Below are 15755 nucleotides of genomic sequence, written 5' to 3'. Positions count from 1 at the left end.
ACATGGGCCCAGCATTTGGAAAGATTTACACCCAAAAGAGAACGTGCGCCTTGGCCATCCTGCCTATGCTAATCCCTGCCTCCAGGCACCCACAACTTTCTGCCAACTTCTGAAAATGTTACGGTTGTGTTTGGTACTGACATTTAGACTTATTTGTTGTATGTTGAATCCGAGCTGCTTTGTCATGGTTCGACATGGGGCAATACCTCGGTGTAGTAAACAGGAGATTCCTCAAATATCAGGGTGTTACAGCAGGGTCATGTACCACTGGAAATAAAGGGACGTTGTCACCGTAGACAGCACGCAATGTACCGTTGCGTATCAAAAATGGAGAGCGTGCATCACGAGTTTCAAGTTTTTTGGTGTGTCATAAACCCGGGCACATAGCTGGAATATTGTTTCACATGTCCTGGGTTTTTGGGCAGGGTGGGCTGAAAGAGGTTGCACCTAATATGGCAGCAGTGGCCAGTGTCCCAAGAATGTGTCAAACGTTTGAGGTCCCATAGCTGGTATGTGGCTGACCAGGGGTGGGCTGGATGAGTTACTACTGTCTTGATACCTTCTGATATGCCTAATTGTGCGATGAAATGGAGACATTTGATAAGGCCTGGCCTCCTGAACTGGAAGATCTAGTTTGGCTAGGGCGGATCAGAGTCTTTTGTACCCAGCAATTATCGTAATTAGTGAACACGATAAAGGGCGCTGATAGCTAAAACTGGTGGCCATGCCCGGGGAGCCATCCCACTTGTCAACAAATCCTCAGAGATTGACAGATTTTCATATTAATCTGGACATGCACCTGCCAAGAACATACGTTTGGCACCCCGCAGTTGGGAGGGTGGATATTATGGGTTATGCTGAGGAAGAAACAAGTGTTGAAAATCTGTTAGCCACCTTATTTGGAGAGACACATGCTGGCTAACCAGTTAAAAATGTGGTCAAAAGAAGTTAGCATGTATCATACCCACAGGCATTTAGGAAGCGTGGGAGGGTTCTGAGAAGATTTTGAAGTTGACACATACAAAATCTAGACACATTTAAGATGTGTACACGGACCCTCTTAGAAGTGTGTTTTTGAGTCTGTAGCTGCCAAATTGATCTTGGGTTCAAGGATAGAAAGGTCCAGGGTTGGCAGAAGAGGAGGGACAAGTATCACCCGCCATGTCTACAGTTGGGGATGATTAATGGGATCCGATTTGGTAGCTGCTGACCAAACAGGTGCAAGTTGAGTCCCCTGCCCTCCCCACGAGCCCATGTTTGGGGTCTAGTCCAACCGTTTTGTTGTTGTGTCTACAGACCAGGGGAAGTCTTAGAAGATTATATTTTGCTGACAAATCCGTCCAGGAAACTTGGTCGGCCGAAACTTCCCGACTTGAGTAAAGTAAAAAAAGGTGCAAGGATATCAGACGTGTGAAAATCTGTAACAATGCAAAACATGTCTGGCAGGATACTTCAGTTTGGATCAGTTGCATAGCAATCATGCAAGCTATTAAAAATAAGCTGAGGATCATGACTTGATGCCGCGCGCTCGAGTTCCTTTGGAAATTTTTTCACGCCCTTAATACCCAAACAGAAAAACAGCTCAAATGGGTGTTAAATCCCCTTAGGAAAGAAAAATAAGCTTCTTTTGGATGTTTTGGGAAACAAAATTGTGGAGCAAAGCGGCAATCTCCGGCTGCACTGAATTCATTCTCCTCAGTGCTTGTCTAGATTTCACGACAACAGCAAAAACAAACACCATAGTATTCACAACAAGCTTGACAAGGACATAATGAAAATACTGTTGTTTTCTTATTTTTGTAGTCCATTGTATGAAAGAGAAATGCTACTAAATATGATTAAAAGAAACTTATAATTCTATGAAATATTTAATTTTCAAGTATAAATATGATGGTATTTTTTATCTAACTAAACTGTTGTGTGTTTTTGCAGGGAGCTGAACAGAAATCGTATCAAAAAGATCGAGGGGCTGAGCTTCCACGGTCTGGAGTCGCTGCAGGTGCTGCGCCTGCGGAGGAACCACATCTCCACCCTGATGGACGGGTCCTTCTGGGGTCTCAGCAACATCCAACACCTGTAAGTATTGTACAGAGTAGAGTAGAGTAGACTTTATTAGCCTCCACCAGGCCCTCCTACGGCCGTATGGATCGTAGAATTTGAAAGAAAAAGGACTAATTAGCCAGTAGAGTCAGTCCATGGTGAAGATCACATTTCGTCCGGAGCCTGCAAATGAAACTCTGGCAAAAATTCTCCCTATTGCCGGCGTAGTTAGTCTGGTAGACTTTACGGTCAGGTAGAATGTTCTTCCAGTTTAGACCGCTCCTTATCTGTCTCTTCTTCAATCGACTGTCACAATGGGTTTTAAGTGGATGGTCCAGTATTCTGTGGTCGTACATGACGGGATGGTTCTCCATGAAGTTGTTGAATCTAAACTTCACCTTCACATTGATAGTGTCGCCGGCACTCTTTCTTTTCTTTGTCGAATTAGATTTACTCTAGAAATACTATAAATCTTGAAATTTTTGAATTTTTTGTCAATGGCTTGTCCATCCCGAATTTATGATAGTACGAAGATGCATTCAATTGTATTCCTACTGGACTACAGAATTGTTTCAACCTCAAACTTTAAACACTGTAAAAATCTCCTTTCCCCTTCTACCACAAAATTAAGCCCACCTCAAAAGTAGATGAATTGATAGTATTTTGGTTCCAAATGGTTATTTGGAGATATATACTCCATGCATAGCAACCCCTGTTGTGAGACCAATGATGAAAATCCTCTGCAGTGTAAATGAGCTGGTTGGGTCTATGAGAGAGTAATGTTGAATGCAAACATGAGTGGGTTCATGCTGATGCCACCGCTGGCTCCACCAGATGGTTAGGATGGGAAAAAAGAGATACGAAACTGGAGATCCCGAGTTTCGCTCCTGTAGGGCCCATCTCGTGTCCAATGCTTTAGTCACAGCACACTGTAGTCCTGAAAACGAGGATTATCCCTGTAGAACAGCTTAGCCTACAAGCCATAAGAGCAGGCAGTTTGTAGGAATGTTTATTCTTTCTGCAGCACATTTTGTCCGAGTCTCTATTTTTGGGTCTTGACCTATTTCAAGTCCTGTGCAGTAAATGTGAAGCAATTTGCGCGTGGCTGGGAAAGAGATGGTTCTCTAATACAGTACTTACCAGTGAAGACCAGGAGCGCTCTCCGTGGCGTAAATACTCATTAATGCCAGAAGAGCCTGATAAATGGCTGCCTGAGCACAAATTAGACAGTAAAGAACACTCGGATCATGGTGATAGGGCCTTATTGGGACCCAAGGTCACATTTAATTGGTGCTGGGAAATGTTTATTGGGTAATAAGACTAGCAATCTTGTCCAATAATGTGTTTTGAGGTATTCTAGTATCTAGTGAGATATACTCTAGCTGTATCTGCATATGTGGCATGGCCGAAAGCTTGTCTACATGTATTTGGAATGAGTTGGTATCTACATTGTTAATGGTACTGAAGTCTGGATATATGAAATGTGTAGATGGATCTTGGAGATTGGAAAGTGTTCTCTTGGGCAAGGAAGCAGTTTTATAATTGGCCAGGCATCTGTGACAAATGTAATTTGAACAGTGGAAATAGAAACCTGGAGTGAGCTGGTCTGTGGTGCAGGTCTGTAAGGGACTGGTCGATATTTACTGGGGGGGGAGGGGTGGTGGAAAGCGGGTCCGGTAAAAAAAATTTTCAATGGCCCTCCCCCCGGCTTAAAAAAAAATTCAATGGCCCTCCCCCCGACTTAAAATATTTTTCAATGGCCCTCCCCCCGCCCCAAAAAATTTTTCGATGGCCCTCCCCCCAATTTTCCGATGCTTTTCTATCTCTCTCTCTCTCTCTATTTAATACTCTTTGTAGTATTTAAACAAAGGCAAATAGCGGAAGTGTTGTCTGAATGGGACAGCGATCGTAAATTATTATCAAGGTTGTCGCAACGCGCCGGAGTCCTCCTGGGATAGCAACATATCAACAATCGGCGTCTCTCCCGAGTTCTATTCCATGGACCAGCCGACTTTTAATTTTGATGACACGTATACAATATGTAAAACTTGATGTTTAACACTCGCGCTGCAGCGGTATATAAAGACTTACCTTGTCTGATATCTCCGATCTACGTGAAAAGTTGTTTTCCCGCCCGACCGCACACGTACTCGCCACACAACACGCAAGCAATCCTCGGCATCGCCATTCATGTTTGCCGTCAGCGAAACATTGCATTTGCGATTGGCAGGGATGGAAGTACCGCTGTTTGTAGGGTTGATATTGATATCACTTCTATAGTCTTCGTAAACTTCATAAAGAATGTGGAGCCATGGAAATATGTGAACTCGTCAGCTATTATAGCAGCATCTGGAAGTGATTTGCATGGAGTGATGCAACTCGTTCCCAGGATTTGTGGTCTCACGTGACCAGATCGAGAAATATGATTGGCTGATGTACAACATTGCCTGGAAACGAGGTCACCTCTGACCTTTTAGCACCTTTGGCGCGTCCATTCAGTTCTCTCGGCTTGTTTCTGTTCAGCTCTCTGCAGAAAGTCTCCCTCTCCGTTGTTTCATATAAAACACGAGTTCAGTATGGTGAAGGACAAGCGTGGGGTCTTCAGAGGCCAGTGCGGCACCTGCAATGAGTGCGACGAGTATGAAACAGCGGAAGGAAAAACCGCGTGTTCCTACTGCGGACATGCCCCAGCTTGTCACATCAGTCGGACACCCACCGCTACCGACGACGCTGCAAATCCCAGTGGCAGCTCGAGCGCTTTCCACAAGGTTCGTACCAAATACTAGCCTTTACCAGACTGTATCAATTTGTCATGGACGTTTAGAAAAAAAACATTTACTCTCCATGTGTCAGCGATTTCAGATTATAACAGCAACAACAACAAAAATCGTGCATCAACAATAGAGGCTTTTAACACGTATTGTTATTTTAAGTGCAAGTAGTTGCGAATTGAAAAAGACGGACGCTTGTAAATTTGCACAAAAGGACCAAATTTCAATTTGTGAAGAGCATGTTTGTCATGTATGGTAGGTAAAAGATGTATTTTTATTCATATACATGTTTTTCTTCGTAGATGTCAGATGAGAAGAAAGAACGTCTGGGATGGGTTTCCCATCCAAAGGCAGCCAAGACCAAATTTTCCAACGACATCTTGCCAGGCTTCTACACGGCCTATTGGACCACCTGCCAGGACACTGCACGTTTTAAGAGGGACTTCCTGATGGAGAGGAACAGGGAGTTCACGATTAAGGAAAACACCCAGAAGTGTTCGAAGACGGTGGACTTTGTTCAGAGCATGAACACAGCAGGAGGTGGCAGGTTTTTGAAGGAGTCCTTCAAGATAAACTCAGAAAACGATGGCGACACCATAAAGAACAACAGACAGAAGCTCCGTGACGCTAAGAAGAAAGTCTCAGAACTACTGTTGCAGTTGCAGACACATAATGATTCCTTGTTCAAGAAAGGAACAAGCCAGCTGCGACAAGGCAGAGCTACCATGCATGCTTTTAACACAGAGTACATGTCAAAGCTCAAGGACTTGGACAGTGCCATCTCAAGCACTGATGCAAGACTTGAAGCCGCGCTGGATAGAGTCGAGCGAGTTTATCCAAACAAGATAAGGGGGGCGTCACGAAAGTCAAGAATGGCTAAACAAGAACGGCGTAAAAAGAACACACGAAAAGACAAACGGAGCGCAAAGAGCATCAAAGAACTCCTGCAGGTGATTGCACCTAATGCCAACAGTCCTATCACCGAGGAGGAAGTAATCGCTGAAGCTGTGAAGTCAGTGTCCTACAGAAGAGCGCCATCCCTGAACCTGCTTCTCTTGACGGACAGCCTTACCGAAGGTGCAAGGAGGAAAATCCTCCGGAATCTCAACAGGGGCTGCCGTGTTAGCCTGGAGAGTCAGCAAAGAAAGAGCCAGAGTCACGTGGCCTGTGAGGGGTATTGCGAGAAGGCTGATGTGTGTCCTGTCAACTTAAACTGCGCAAAACTACTACAGGAGCTGGGAGGGCAGTGCCACGAACACATGTTTGCACCATGGCAGACCGGGCTGCCCCAGCTTACCCAAGACAAGCTGAACATGGCGGTCCTGCAAACCTGCGAGGATGCCAAGTCGCTGGAAGTGCTGGACAAACATGGGTGCTTCGAACCAGCCGCAAGTTTACTAGTCTGTGCAAGGCTGGTTGAACTGGGAGGTAAGTAATGTCATACTACTACTAGATCTACCATTTAAAGTTATAAAAAGATAACATTGTGATGACCTCTGTAGTAGTATCCTTTATTTTGTTGCAAAATAATGAAATTCACAACTGTTTGCTGTCTTGTCACCATAGCAGGGCGTCAAGGTGCTCTACACTAATATAACAAAGAAAAAGACTTCAGCCCTGTTTCCCTTGTTATTACATGTATTGGTGTCACACGCACACACACTTCATTTAAAACACTGGGACAGCATGCAAATCGATTGATATGCAAAGCTACCATGTTACTCTATAGTATAGAGCAAATTAGGAAAATGGAGGAAGCCAGGTTGAATCGTTGACTAAACAATTAAAGTTGTACTTGTACTGTTAAGCTATAAAACACATCAGATGTTCAAAATGCTTTAAATCCTAATCTGGTTAAAGACTCAAGTAACACCGGTTCAGATGGAGGCTCTTAACTGCCAGCCTGTCACCACAGAATGTAATCTGGGTTCTGTTTTTTCTGTCTCTTTCTTCCGAATCGGGATATAGTCACATCTTCTACTCTTTCTGTCTCCACCTCATCTTGCCCCTCATCGGCATTAGTATCACTGTCACTACTGCCATCTGCTCCTAGCTCTAACACAACATCATCTTCGTCAGACGTCTCATCATCTGATGAAGATACATCCTCATCCCCACTCTCATCTGATCCATCATCATTCAACAAAAGCCGGGAACACACAGTTTTGCCAATGTGAGCCCGAACCAGTTCAACTTTTCTGTTTTTTTTCCCGTCTTTGGGCAAGTCGTGTCTTGATAAGTATTTATCAAGCTCAGCTACACGAAGTTTGTCCAACAAACCTTCATTGTACAAAGCCTCCCAATCATACTGCTCATACGCCTTCTCCTCACATTCTTTACGCTTATCCACTGCCAAAGCAGCTCTCTTTGCTTTCATAGTTTGGACAAGACCAATATGCTCTACATATTCCTTCACATGCTCTTCTGACACAATGTATTTCTGTGCAAACTCATAAATAGATTGAGCATTGTCAATAGTCACTGTGTTGCTCTTGACAGCAGATTTCAGCTGGGCTCGTGGTTGGAAGTCATCAGGAAGACGTCCTTCCATCGGTGTTTTGTTGTATGGCAGGTAGTGGAATGCAGGTAGTCTGTCGTAGTCAGGATATGGCCGGGGTATGGGTGATGGTGTCGGTCCGGTGTGTTCATGGAGGTTGCAGTAGTCACACAGTTCCTGCCCATCTGACAGATCTGACAAGAAATTAAAACATAAAAAAGCATGATATTAAAGCACCCTGAAAATTTCTGCTGATGAGAGTATTCACTTTGTTCTTATCTTCTTTATCCACAGGTGAGAGTGATGAGGAGAAGAGTGACGAGGAGGAGAGTGACGAGGAGGAGGAAAGTGACGAGGAGGGGGAGGGTGCAGGACAGGCGATGGGTGGTGCAGAGGGGAGGTCTAGAGGGGACATCCACCCCTCGACAGAGGGAAAGCTGTTGCAGTTTGCTTTTTCAAAAAACAAATAGAAACCATATCCAACTTTACCATTACTTTATCATCTCACCTTTACAGTTTCCCTTCATATATTCCATGTACAGCTCTCCAATCTTGAAATGTCCGTCAGCGAAATCTTCTATCTTCTTAAAGTAGGCATTACCAGGAACTGAAGTTCGCTGTGTCTTTGCAGTTTTCAAGTACCGCAGCAAGTACTCACGGTTGTAGAAGAAGAGACAGTCTGTAAATGAACAAAACAAAGAACCAAACAGTTAGGGACCGTTTTTATACTTTTTGTTTTACCGTTGATTAGAACTGTAGGGTAGAAATTAGTTAAGTTGGTTGGTTTTCTGATAGAATAGGTTTATTATCCAGTAGCCGTATGACAACATGTGTTTAGGACTGTATGTTTGTTTTTCAATATCAAAGTGACTCTGTTGCTATAACCACACCACTGAGTAGACATGTCTGCTACAAAAGTAGTTTACAATCATCTTCCAATTTGTAAGGGAACAAAACAAAGAATCAAACAGTTCGGGATTGTTTTTTATACTTTTTGTTTTACTGTTGATTTAGAACTGTAGGGTAGAAATAAGTTAGTAAGTTGGTTGATTTTCTAATAGAATAGGTTTATTATCCAGTAGCCGTATGACAACATGTGTTTAGGACTGTATGTTCTACTGTTTTTTTTTTTAATATAAAGTGTCTCTGTTGCTATACATGTAACCACACCACTGAGTAGACTTGTCTTTTATTACTACCGGTAACACTTGAACTGACATTGCATGAGGGTGGGTAGTTTGGGCTCATCATGTGTATCATAATACATGTGTACCTGGCTGCTCAACCACGAAGGCTTTGGTGTATCCTTTAGCTGGGGCGGGAGAGTCGTCGATGCGGAGCTTGATTTCTTCCGTCACTGCCCATGCATTCTTCTCCGTCATCTTCTCTCGGTGGGCGGCCAGGTCTGATGTTGACATTGTTGCCAGATGTTCTTCAGTCAGGCCATGTATGGGGGAGAAATACTGCCATCTGATGGTACCACCATCACAAATGGCATCACCTACAAAAGATCAGAAAATTCCTCTAGTTTCAGGCTTTTTAATACATGATCATCAGGGCTCGAAATTCATTTTTGGAGATAGGTGCACCCAACACAAACAAATTAGGTACACAGAAAGAATTTTGGCTGCACCACATGAAATTTTTTCAAGCCTTGGCTATTTTATGATACTGTGTTATGTTACAAGAATATGTTACAGATTCTTTTTGTTACATGAGGAACATCTCAAATAACAATTTACATACCCATGGATGCATTGAGCCTTTCTGCCTCATTCTGCCCCGAATCTTCCCGAGCACGGTGAATGCGGCAGAGCAGGTCTGTGGAATGGATCCTTGCCCTCTCTGCCGCTCGAAATCGAACCTATGGATTAAAAACAACAACAACATTAGTTTCATCCCCGTATGCCACCTATTTACATGTAATTTGATGTTTCTTGAACTTTTTAGAATGACGTTACAGGAAGAAAAGAACCTGATACTCCTTGTCAATGAGTCTTATATGTCAACAGATCACTGCGGGACAGTAAACTTGCTTTTCTATTTTGTCTTAAGAAACAACTGGTTTTCTTGTGGAAGCTTTTAACTGTGTCTGTGACCAAATACTGTACTTCAACACAGGTTGCTGGATTTATACTATATGAACTCATGCAGTAGAACATGACAATGATCTAATCTCTTTAAAAATGCTACCACAGAGCCATGCATCAAATTAGACATGTAAAAAAGATACTTACTTCAAAGTTGGAGACCCCCACACCAGGCCCGGCATCTGTTAACTCCAGTAGCTTGGGGCATGGCTGTGGCAAGCGGAGACAGGACAGGAAATGCAAGAAATCGGTGCAAGTTTGGATGAAGGTGCAGTAACATTGCCAGAGTGGATTTCCTGTGGATACTGACAATGCAACTGCAACTTCTCCTAACCCGTCCATGATGGTGTGAACCCTATCCACGACTTCGCTTCCAGCTGCAATCTCGTTACCAGGCAAACTTCTCTTCTCTTCGCTCCACTCTTCAATGGCGCGTTTACACTGCTGGTTTAAGGCCTGTGTGCGGAGAAGTTCGTACTTCTGGAAGGGGCAGTTGGGGTTCTGTGTCACCTTCATGACATCACCCTTCATGGTACAGTCCATGAAGTAGACAGTGCTATCCTTTGCCCAACTACAAAGCTTCCGCACTGGCCTACTGTAACGGGTGTTGTCTGGTGCTGGCTCCACCTCAAAATCATCGGGGCACTCCCTCCTTAGCCGCATGAGGTTTGAACCCCAAGTGGTCCCATTTGTGCCTACATAAGCCTTGGGGTGAACCACAGCTATGGAAGAATCAAGCTCAGAGATGAGGCTCTCATCCCCGTCAACACCGGCTGGTTTCTTCCTGATGAGTCGGAAGGCTGATGGTGTCACATAAACCGATGGCTCAGGAAAATCATGAAGTGGCAGCTTCCTTGCGTGACTTTCATCTGTAGGCTGCAGCACTGCCTGGCGCTTGGTGCCGGTAAATCCCTCTGTACAAGTATATCAAACCAGAGCAGAGAAATTAATTAAGCTGACTTTGTTGGGAAGAAAAAAATTCAAAGATCATAACTTCCTAATACTAGGTTTCATTACATCCAGACAAGAAAAGGAAGCCATGATCGTAATGAAACTTCAAGTTCAAGGTAATTCTTGATATACTGAGCAAGCAGTTTGTGCATAGTCTGTGTCACTCACCTGATGTCCCAGGGCGAAGATAAGCCTTGTCGTCCATACTGATGAGTAGGGCATTCTTTCTCAATGTCCCAGCCTCTTTTCCAAACAGGTGCTCCTTCGCGAGTGCCACATGCTTGCGCTGATGGTGGGTGCATTCATTGTCCCTGTCTTCTGTCTTGGGTGGTTTCTTCGAACACCACAATCCTTTCCCTTTCTGGAAATTCAAGGTATTGTATTAATATAAATGACTACAATTTTAAAACCAAAAGTTCAATGTGTTAAAGTCTTATTGGACAAGGGATATGAGTATTTGTAGTTATCACTATTGCTATAATCAAGCATGTAAATTGTTTCTATCCATAATACTAGAAGATTTCAAATGATAAGCTACCTCTGTAATACATGTACTTACATGTCTCTTTGCCTGAATCGACCGGATGTTTGTTGGTCTGGATTTGGAGGAGACAGTTGACAGGGAACGGATCAGTGAAGCTCCGCGTTGAAGCCTCCTGTGGTTGGCCAGCCGCAGCAAATCTCGGCTCTTTACCCTGTGGTGGGTGTAGAGGACAGTCTCGTGCCTACGGCCATGAATTGTGGTCTTGTCCTCTGAAAAACACAGTAAAACTTAATGTATAAATGCATTGAAACCCATATCCAAGTGGATCAGCTTAAGTGCAATGTGACTTCTCTACGACACAGGTCACATGCCACTGATGGTGATTGGACCATCTCCCTTTGGATCCACACAATTTGACCCAGATGCAAAAACCATTATACTACACATACATGCCTTTAAAAAAATTATGCAGTTTTCAACAAACGAACAATGGGAAGGTAGATTCAATTTTTCTGATACATGTAGTGTATACAAAAAACTGCATCATGTGGACAATAAATAAAGAAAAGGAACTACCCATGCTGAATCAGGCACAGTTTACTGCAGTTCACATAAAACACCAGGAAAAACGAGATAATACACTTAAGTATCAGTATCAATGTATTTATTTATTCATTAATGTACCTATACACTTAGCCAGCCACTCCTCATCTTCTCCATCCAGCTTGGTTTGCGGCCCGGCACCAAGACTTCGATGTTTTATTCTCTGCTCTTCTGCTAGCTTGCTCGCCTTCCGGAGAACGGCTTGTCGGAAGCATTGCTTGTAGTATGGGGTCTTTGCTCCCTGGAAAATGTTGTGCAACAGATGTCAACATTTGATTGTACACGTTCTACAATACACATATCACCTATCAAAACAACACGCTATTCAAATCAAACAATGCTACCAAATACTACCAAGTATTTAAATTCATATTAAATGTTATTTCAATACACAAGTATAAAATTATGTCAAATTTTCCTAAAAGATATTGGACAGTAGCTGAAGCAGATTGCTTTTTTTTGTTTTGATCTATGTACAAAAATGGGAAAATATTTTAAGATTTCAATAAATACATTTATTAAACAATGTTATATATCTACCTTCAGGTTTCTGGCATTTTCCAAAGATTCTTCAAGTAAGACCTTCTGTTCTTGAAGATCACCAACCCTCTCATCAGTCCACCTTCCTGTGGCTTGTCCTATCAGTTGTTCTGTCATCTTTATTCTCTTCTCGAAGCTTGCAATTCGATCTTTGAGTCGCATGTGGGTCATATCTTCAGCTGCTAGTTTGGTACCTTCCCAAGCCGCCAGTCTTTCCTTGAGGGTCTGCAACAGTTTGGTGGCTCTATCGGGCTTGATCCCCAGCTGATAGATTTCGGCCCTTGTTCTGTCCGCGCACAACAACATCTTCGCCACCCCACGATCGTACTCGTCATTCATGGATTCGATAAGCCGGTGGACAAGATCTGCGGACAAAGGCTTTTCTGTTGGAGTCTGAAAAAGTTCTCGGTCGTCGTCCTGTGCGCACAAATGAGACAATAGGCTGGCCATGTCCACGGAGTCTTTCAAAATCACCAGCCGCTCGCCTGAAGGTCGTGAGTACAAAAGAACAGGGAGGCCCGTATCTTCATCCAGCATGAAATCCCGGAAAACGACACTGCTCGGTGAAGTAACAAAGAAAGAAGAAAAGAGTTCATGGGCGAACTCAAAGTCCAACCAACCACTAGAAGAATCTTTGTCCGCAGCTTCTGGAAGCTGGAGCTCTTCCAATACTCTCGACAGGGCCGAAAGCTTTGTTCTCTGCTCTTCGCTTCTTGTGCTATCTTTCAACCCGGAGAGCCTCTCCATTGTGTCACTAGCATCACGGGGCTGCAGCGACATCCGAAGCCTTGGGTGTATATTGCTGGCTGCCCGAAGGTTGCTTCGCTTCTGAGAAAAATTAAGCCTACAATCCTCGCGTTCCGGTTTTTTCGCTCCGAGCGACGCCATTTTGGCGAATATTTTGCAAGGAATTGTGGGATTTCGACTAGTCCAATTGAACAAAGGGGTGAATGCGCGTTTGAATGGCAGATTGCTACGCGGTGCCATATTTTCCCGTGAAGTATCGCATATTTTACAAAATTGCCACAACTTTGGATTATATCGTAGATTTTCTGAAAACTTTTTCGATGGCCCTCCCCCCAGGCAATTTTTTTTTTCGATGGCCCTCCCCCCTGCTCAAAAAATTTTTCGTTGGCCCTCCCCCCCGGCCAAAAAATTTTACGATGGCCCTCCCCCCCAGTGCACCACCCCTCCCCCCCCAGTAAATATCGACCAGTCCCTAATGGAGCAGAAGATGTCCAGGGTTGAGCTGGGTCCTAATGGGGGGGAATCAAAGCCTTGTTGTCGGCTGCCTCTTAAGATAGTTTGACAACACAAGGTCATGTTTGCTGCTTTTTCTTACCCTTCAAGGTCGTGGGCTCGGACGCCACCTGTTCAGTGATTGTAGCTTGAGGGGCTTAATTGGTACATGTGTAGTACAAGCAAAAGCATACCACAAGTCCCTGTTGGTGCTAGGGCCCTCTTACTGGCATTTTTCCGACAGTGCTGAATATGGTAAACAGGATGTGGTTGGCTGATTTGGGCTTTAGGAAACCGGAGAGTTTGTGTGGAAAGTTACAATTTTCTGTGACTAAACACTGGTATTTATTTGGGCTTAAAACATGAAACCAGAAGTTCTGAAGTTTTCCCATAGTTTTGTGTGTAAGATGACCCGAACAAATTCATGTCTCAAACTTGTCTATACAAAGCTGACATGTGTGAAATGGTTTGGAACTAGATCTATTAATTCTGGAGATTTAGAAAACATTTTGATAGCATGCTATGGGAACAATTGTTGTTGATGTGGCTCATATGATTAGGCTCATTCAAGCATATGTTGCCAAAGAAAGGGGACATTTTACACTTTGATGCACTTCTGTTTCAACCCTGTTTGGTCTTTTCACTGGCAAGATTGAAATCTTACAGAAATCTTACATGTTTGCAGCGACACATAAAGTTAATAGCAAAAACTATGTGTAAGTGTGCAAGATGCAACATTGCTGAAGAAACAGGACATTTTACACTTTGATGCACTTATTGTTTCAACCATGTTTGCTAGTGTTTGGTCTTTTCACTGGCAAGATCTAAAATCTTACACATTTGCAGTGACGCACTAAGTTAGCACTTGAAAGTGTGCAAGGTGCAACATAGACTGAGTTTTGTAACAAGGTAATAATTCAGGCCCATGGATCCCATAGCACCGCTGCTGACAGGTAGATGTATTGACTGGTGTTTAGCCCTACAGGCATGGCTCTAATGTACGCCCATTTCTCCTCTTTCCACAGACAAATGGATGGCAACAACCTGACCTCCATCACCAAGGGATGGCTCTACGGCCTGTCCAAGCTGCAGCAACTGTAAGTCCTCCGGATTTCGTCCTTAATTTGGTTCATTTCGCCTGCCGCATGCCCCCGGGCCCCCCAAACATGACTAGAAAATGTCCTTGGTCATTTAGATATTAATGGCCGCATGGCTTTGACATGTTGATAAATGTATTTTCTAATGTACACCCATTTTGGAATTGGTGCCGACAAAATAGTTTCACAGTTTTTCTGTTATATCGTTTCATGTTACATTTAAATTGTCTACATTTTGTGTGTGAAATGGTTGTATTCTATATTCCTTGTAGGACTCTGAGCCGGAACGCCATCAGAACTATTGAATCGGAGGGGTGGGAATTCTGCCAGGAGCTATGGCATCTGTAAGTAGTATTGACTACTGTTTCCTCTTGTAGTTATTGCCATTTTCCCAACTAGCTACATTCTATTCCCCTCACACTCGTATGTGGAATGGCAGTGTAGTGCAAAGGTAGGCTATTGCTGCCTTTTGAGGGTCTCTGCAAGGACATTATACAGGATATATAAGATATAAAATGTCCTTGGTCTTTGCAACTTTCACTGGGGATGGAAAGCCATTGTGAACAGTACTAACATAACTACGGATGAGATGTCAGAAGTTTGATAACCCAGGAATAAGCTTTTTTTATAGTAATAGCTACCAAAACTTTTCCTTGGGCATGTTGACCCTGTGACCAAGAAGCTGGCCAGTGTAGGCCCTAGAAACAGTCTTGCATACAGGCTAATTTTGAGCAATGTACTGACAGAGCCAGTTCTAACATTGATCCATCTACTGTGGTTCCATTGTGTCTGCCATATCTTACCAGAGGTCAGCAAGAAATTGGTCGGAATCGGGAATGTCAGTATGTTCAAGGTCAGAAGGGTCAGTAGTCTGATTTCGTGCGAAATGCCAAGAGAGCAACAACAGAAGTTGATTCGCAGTCACTGACTTCAAATGTGTGCAAGTTTGGGGGCATTGTCCTCCTTTGCTTGGGTCTTTCTCGCCCCATGGTCACTTAGCAGAGACAATACAACACATTAGTTTTTGTCGCCCAACTCAGTCTTAGTTTGCATGACATCAGCTGGGATCGTTATATTAATTGAGAGGAAATCTCCCTGTCAGAAGAAAAACAAAAGGAACAATCGGACACCCTGGTGTCCGTGTAGACTCATTCTTCACCGCCCCTTTGTGTCTGAAAGCATTCTGTGACTTCAGCATAACCGACCAAGTGAGAGTGACAATTGGTCAGGCTTCCGTGAAAAGGAGCTTGTCTCCTCCAATTTGCATGCATTTCTTGGCGTATTATCATTTGAAAAGGCAGCTTTCCCTTTTTGTGATGCCGTGCTTTCTTGTGAAAATCAGCCAGCCCTTTGATGCTACCCCCCCACACTTGACATATGTTTGTATATGAAAATGTGTATTGCATATTCAAAAAATGACCTATTTGAAATTGCTCTGGATTT

The 15755-nt window shown here is 43.5% G+C and overlaps 1 protein-coding gene across 2 annotated transcripts in view; it reads left to right on the top strand.

The window, feature by feature from the left end:
- The window catches only part of LOC136435453 (leucine-rich repeats and immunoglobulin-like domains protein 3), a 50188-nt gene that overhangs the window by 24105 nt on the left and 10328 nt on the right, over window positions 1–15755 (top strand). For both annotated transcript variants that reach the window (XM_066428971.1, XM_066428970.1), the window contains exons 7-9: window positions 1933–2076; window positions 14241–14312; window positions 14585–14656. In XM_066428971.1, coding sequence (XP_066285068.1) covers window positions 1933–2076; window positions 14241–14312; window positions 14585–14656 — 288 coding nt within the window. The remainder of the gene's footprint in view (window positions 1–1932; window positions 2077–14240; window positions 14313–14584; window positions 14657–15755) is intronic.

The sequence above is a fragment of the Branchiostoma lanceolatum genome, chromosome 5 (genome assembly GCF_035083965.1).
Source record: "Branchiostoma lanceolatum isolate klBraLanc5 chromosome 5, klBraLanc5.hap2, whole genome shotgun sequence".
NCBI lineage: Eukaryota > Metazoa > Chordata > Leptocardii > Amphioxiformes > Branchiostomatidae > Branchiostoma > Branchiostoma lanceolatum.
The sequence above is the reverse complement of the archived record's forward strand: the minus strand, read 5'-3'. Positions and strand labels throughout refer to the sequence as shown.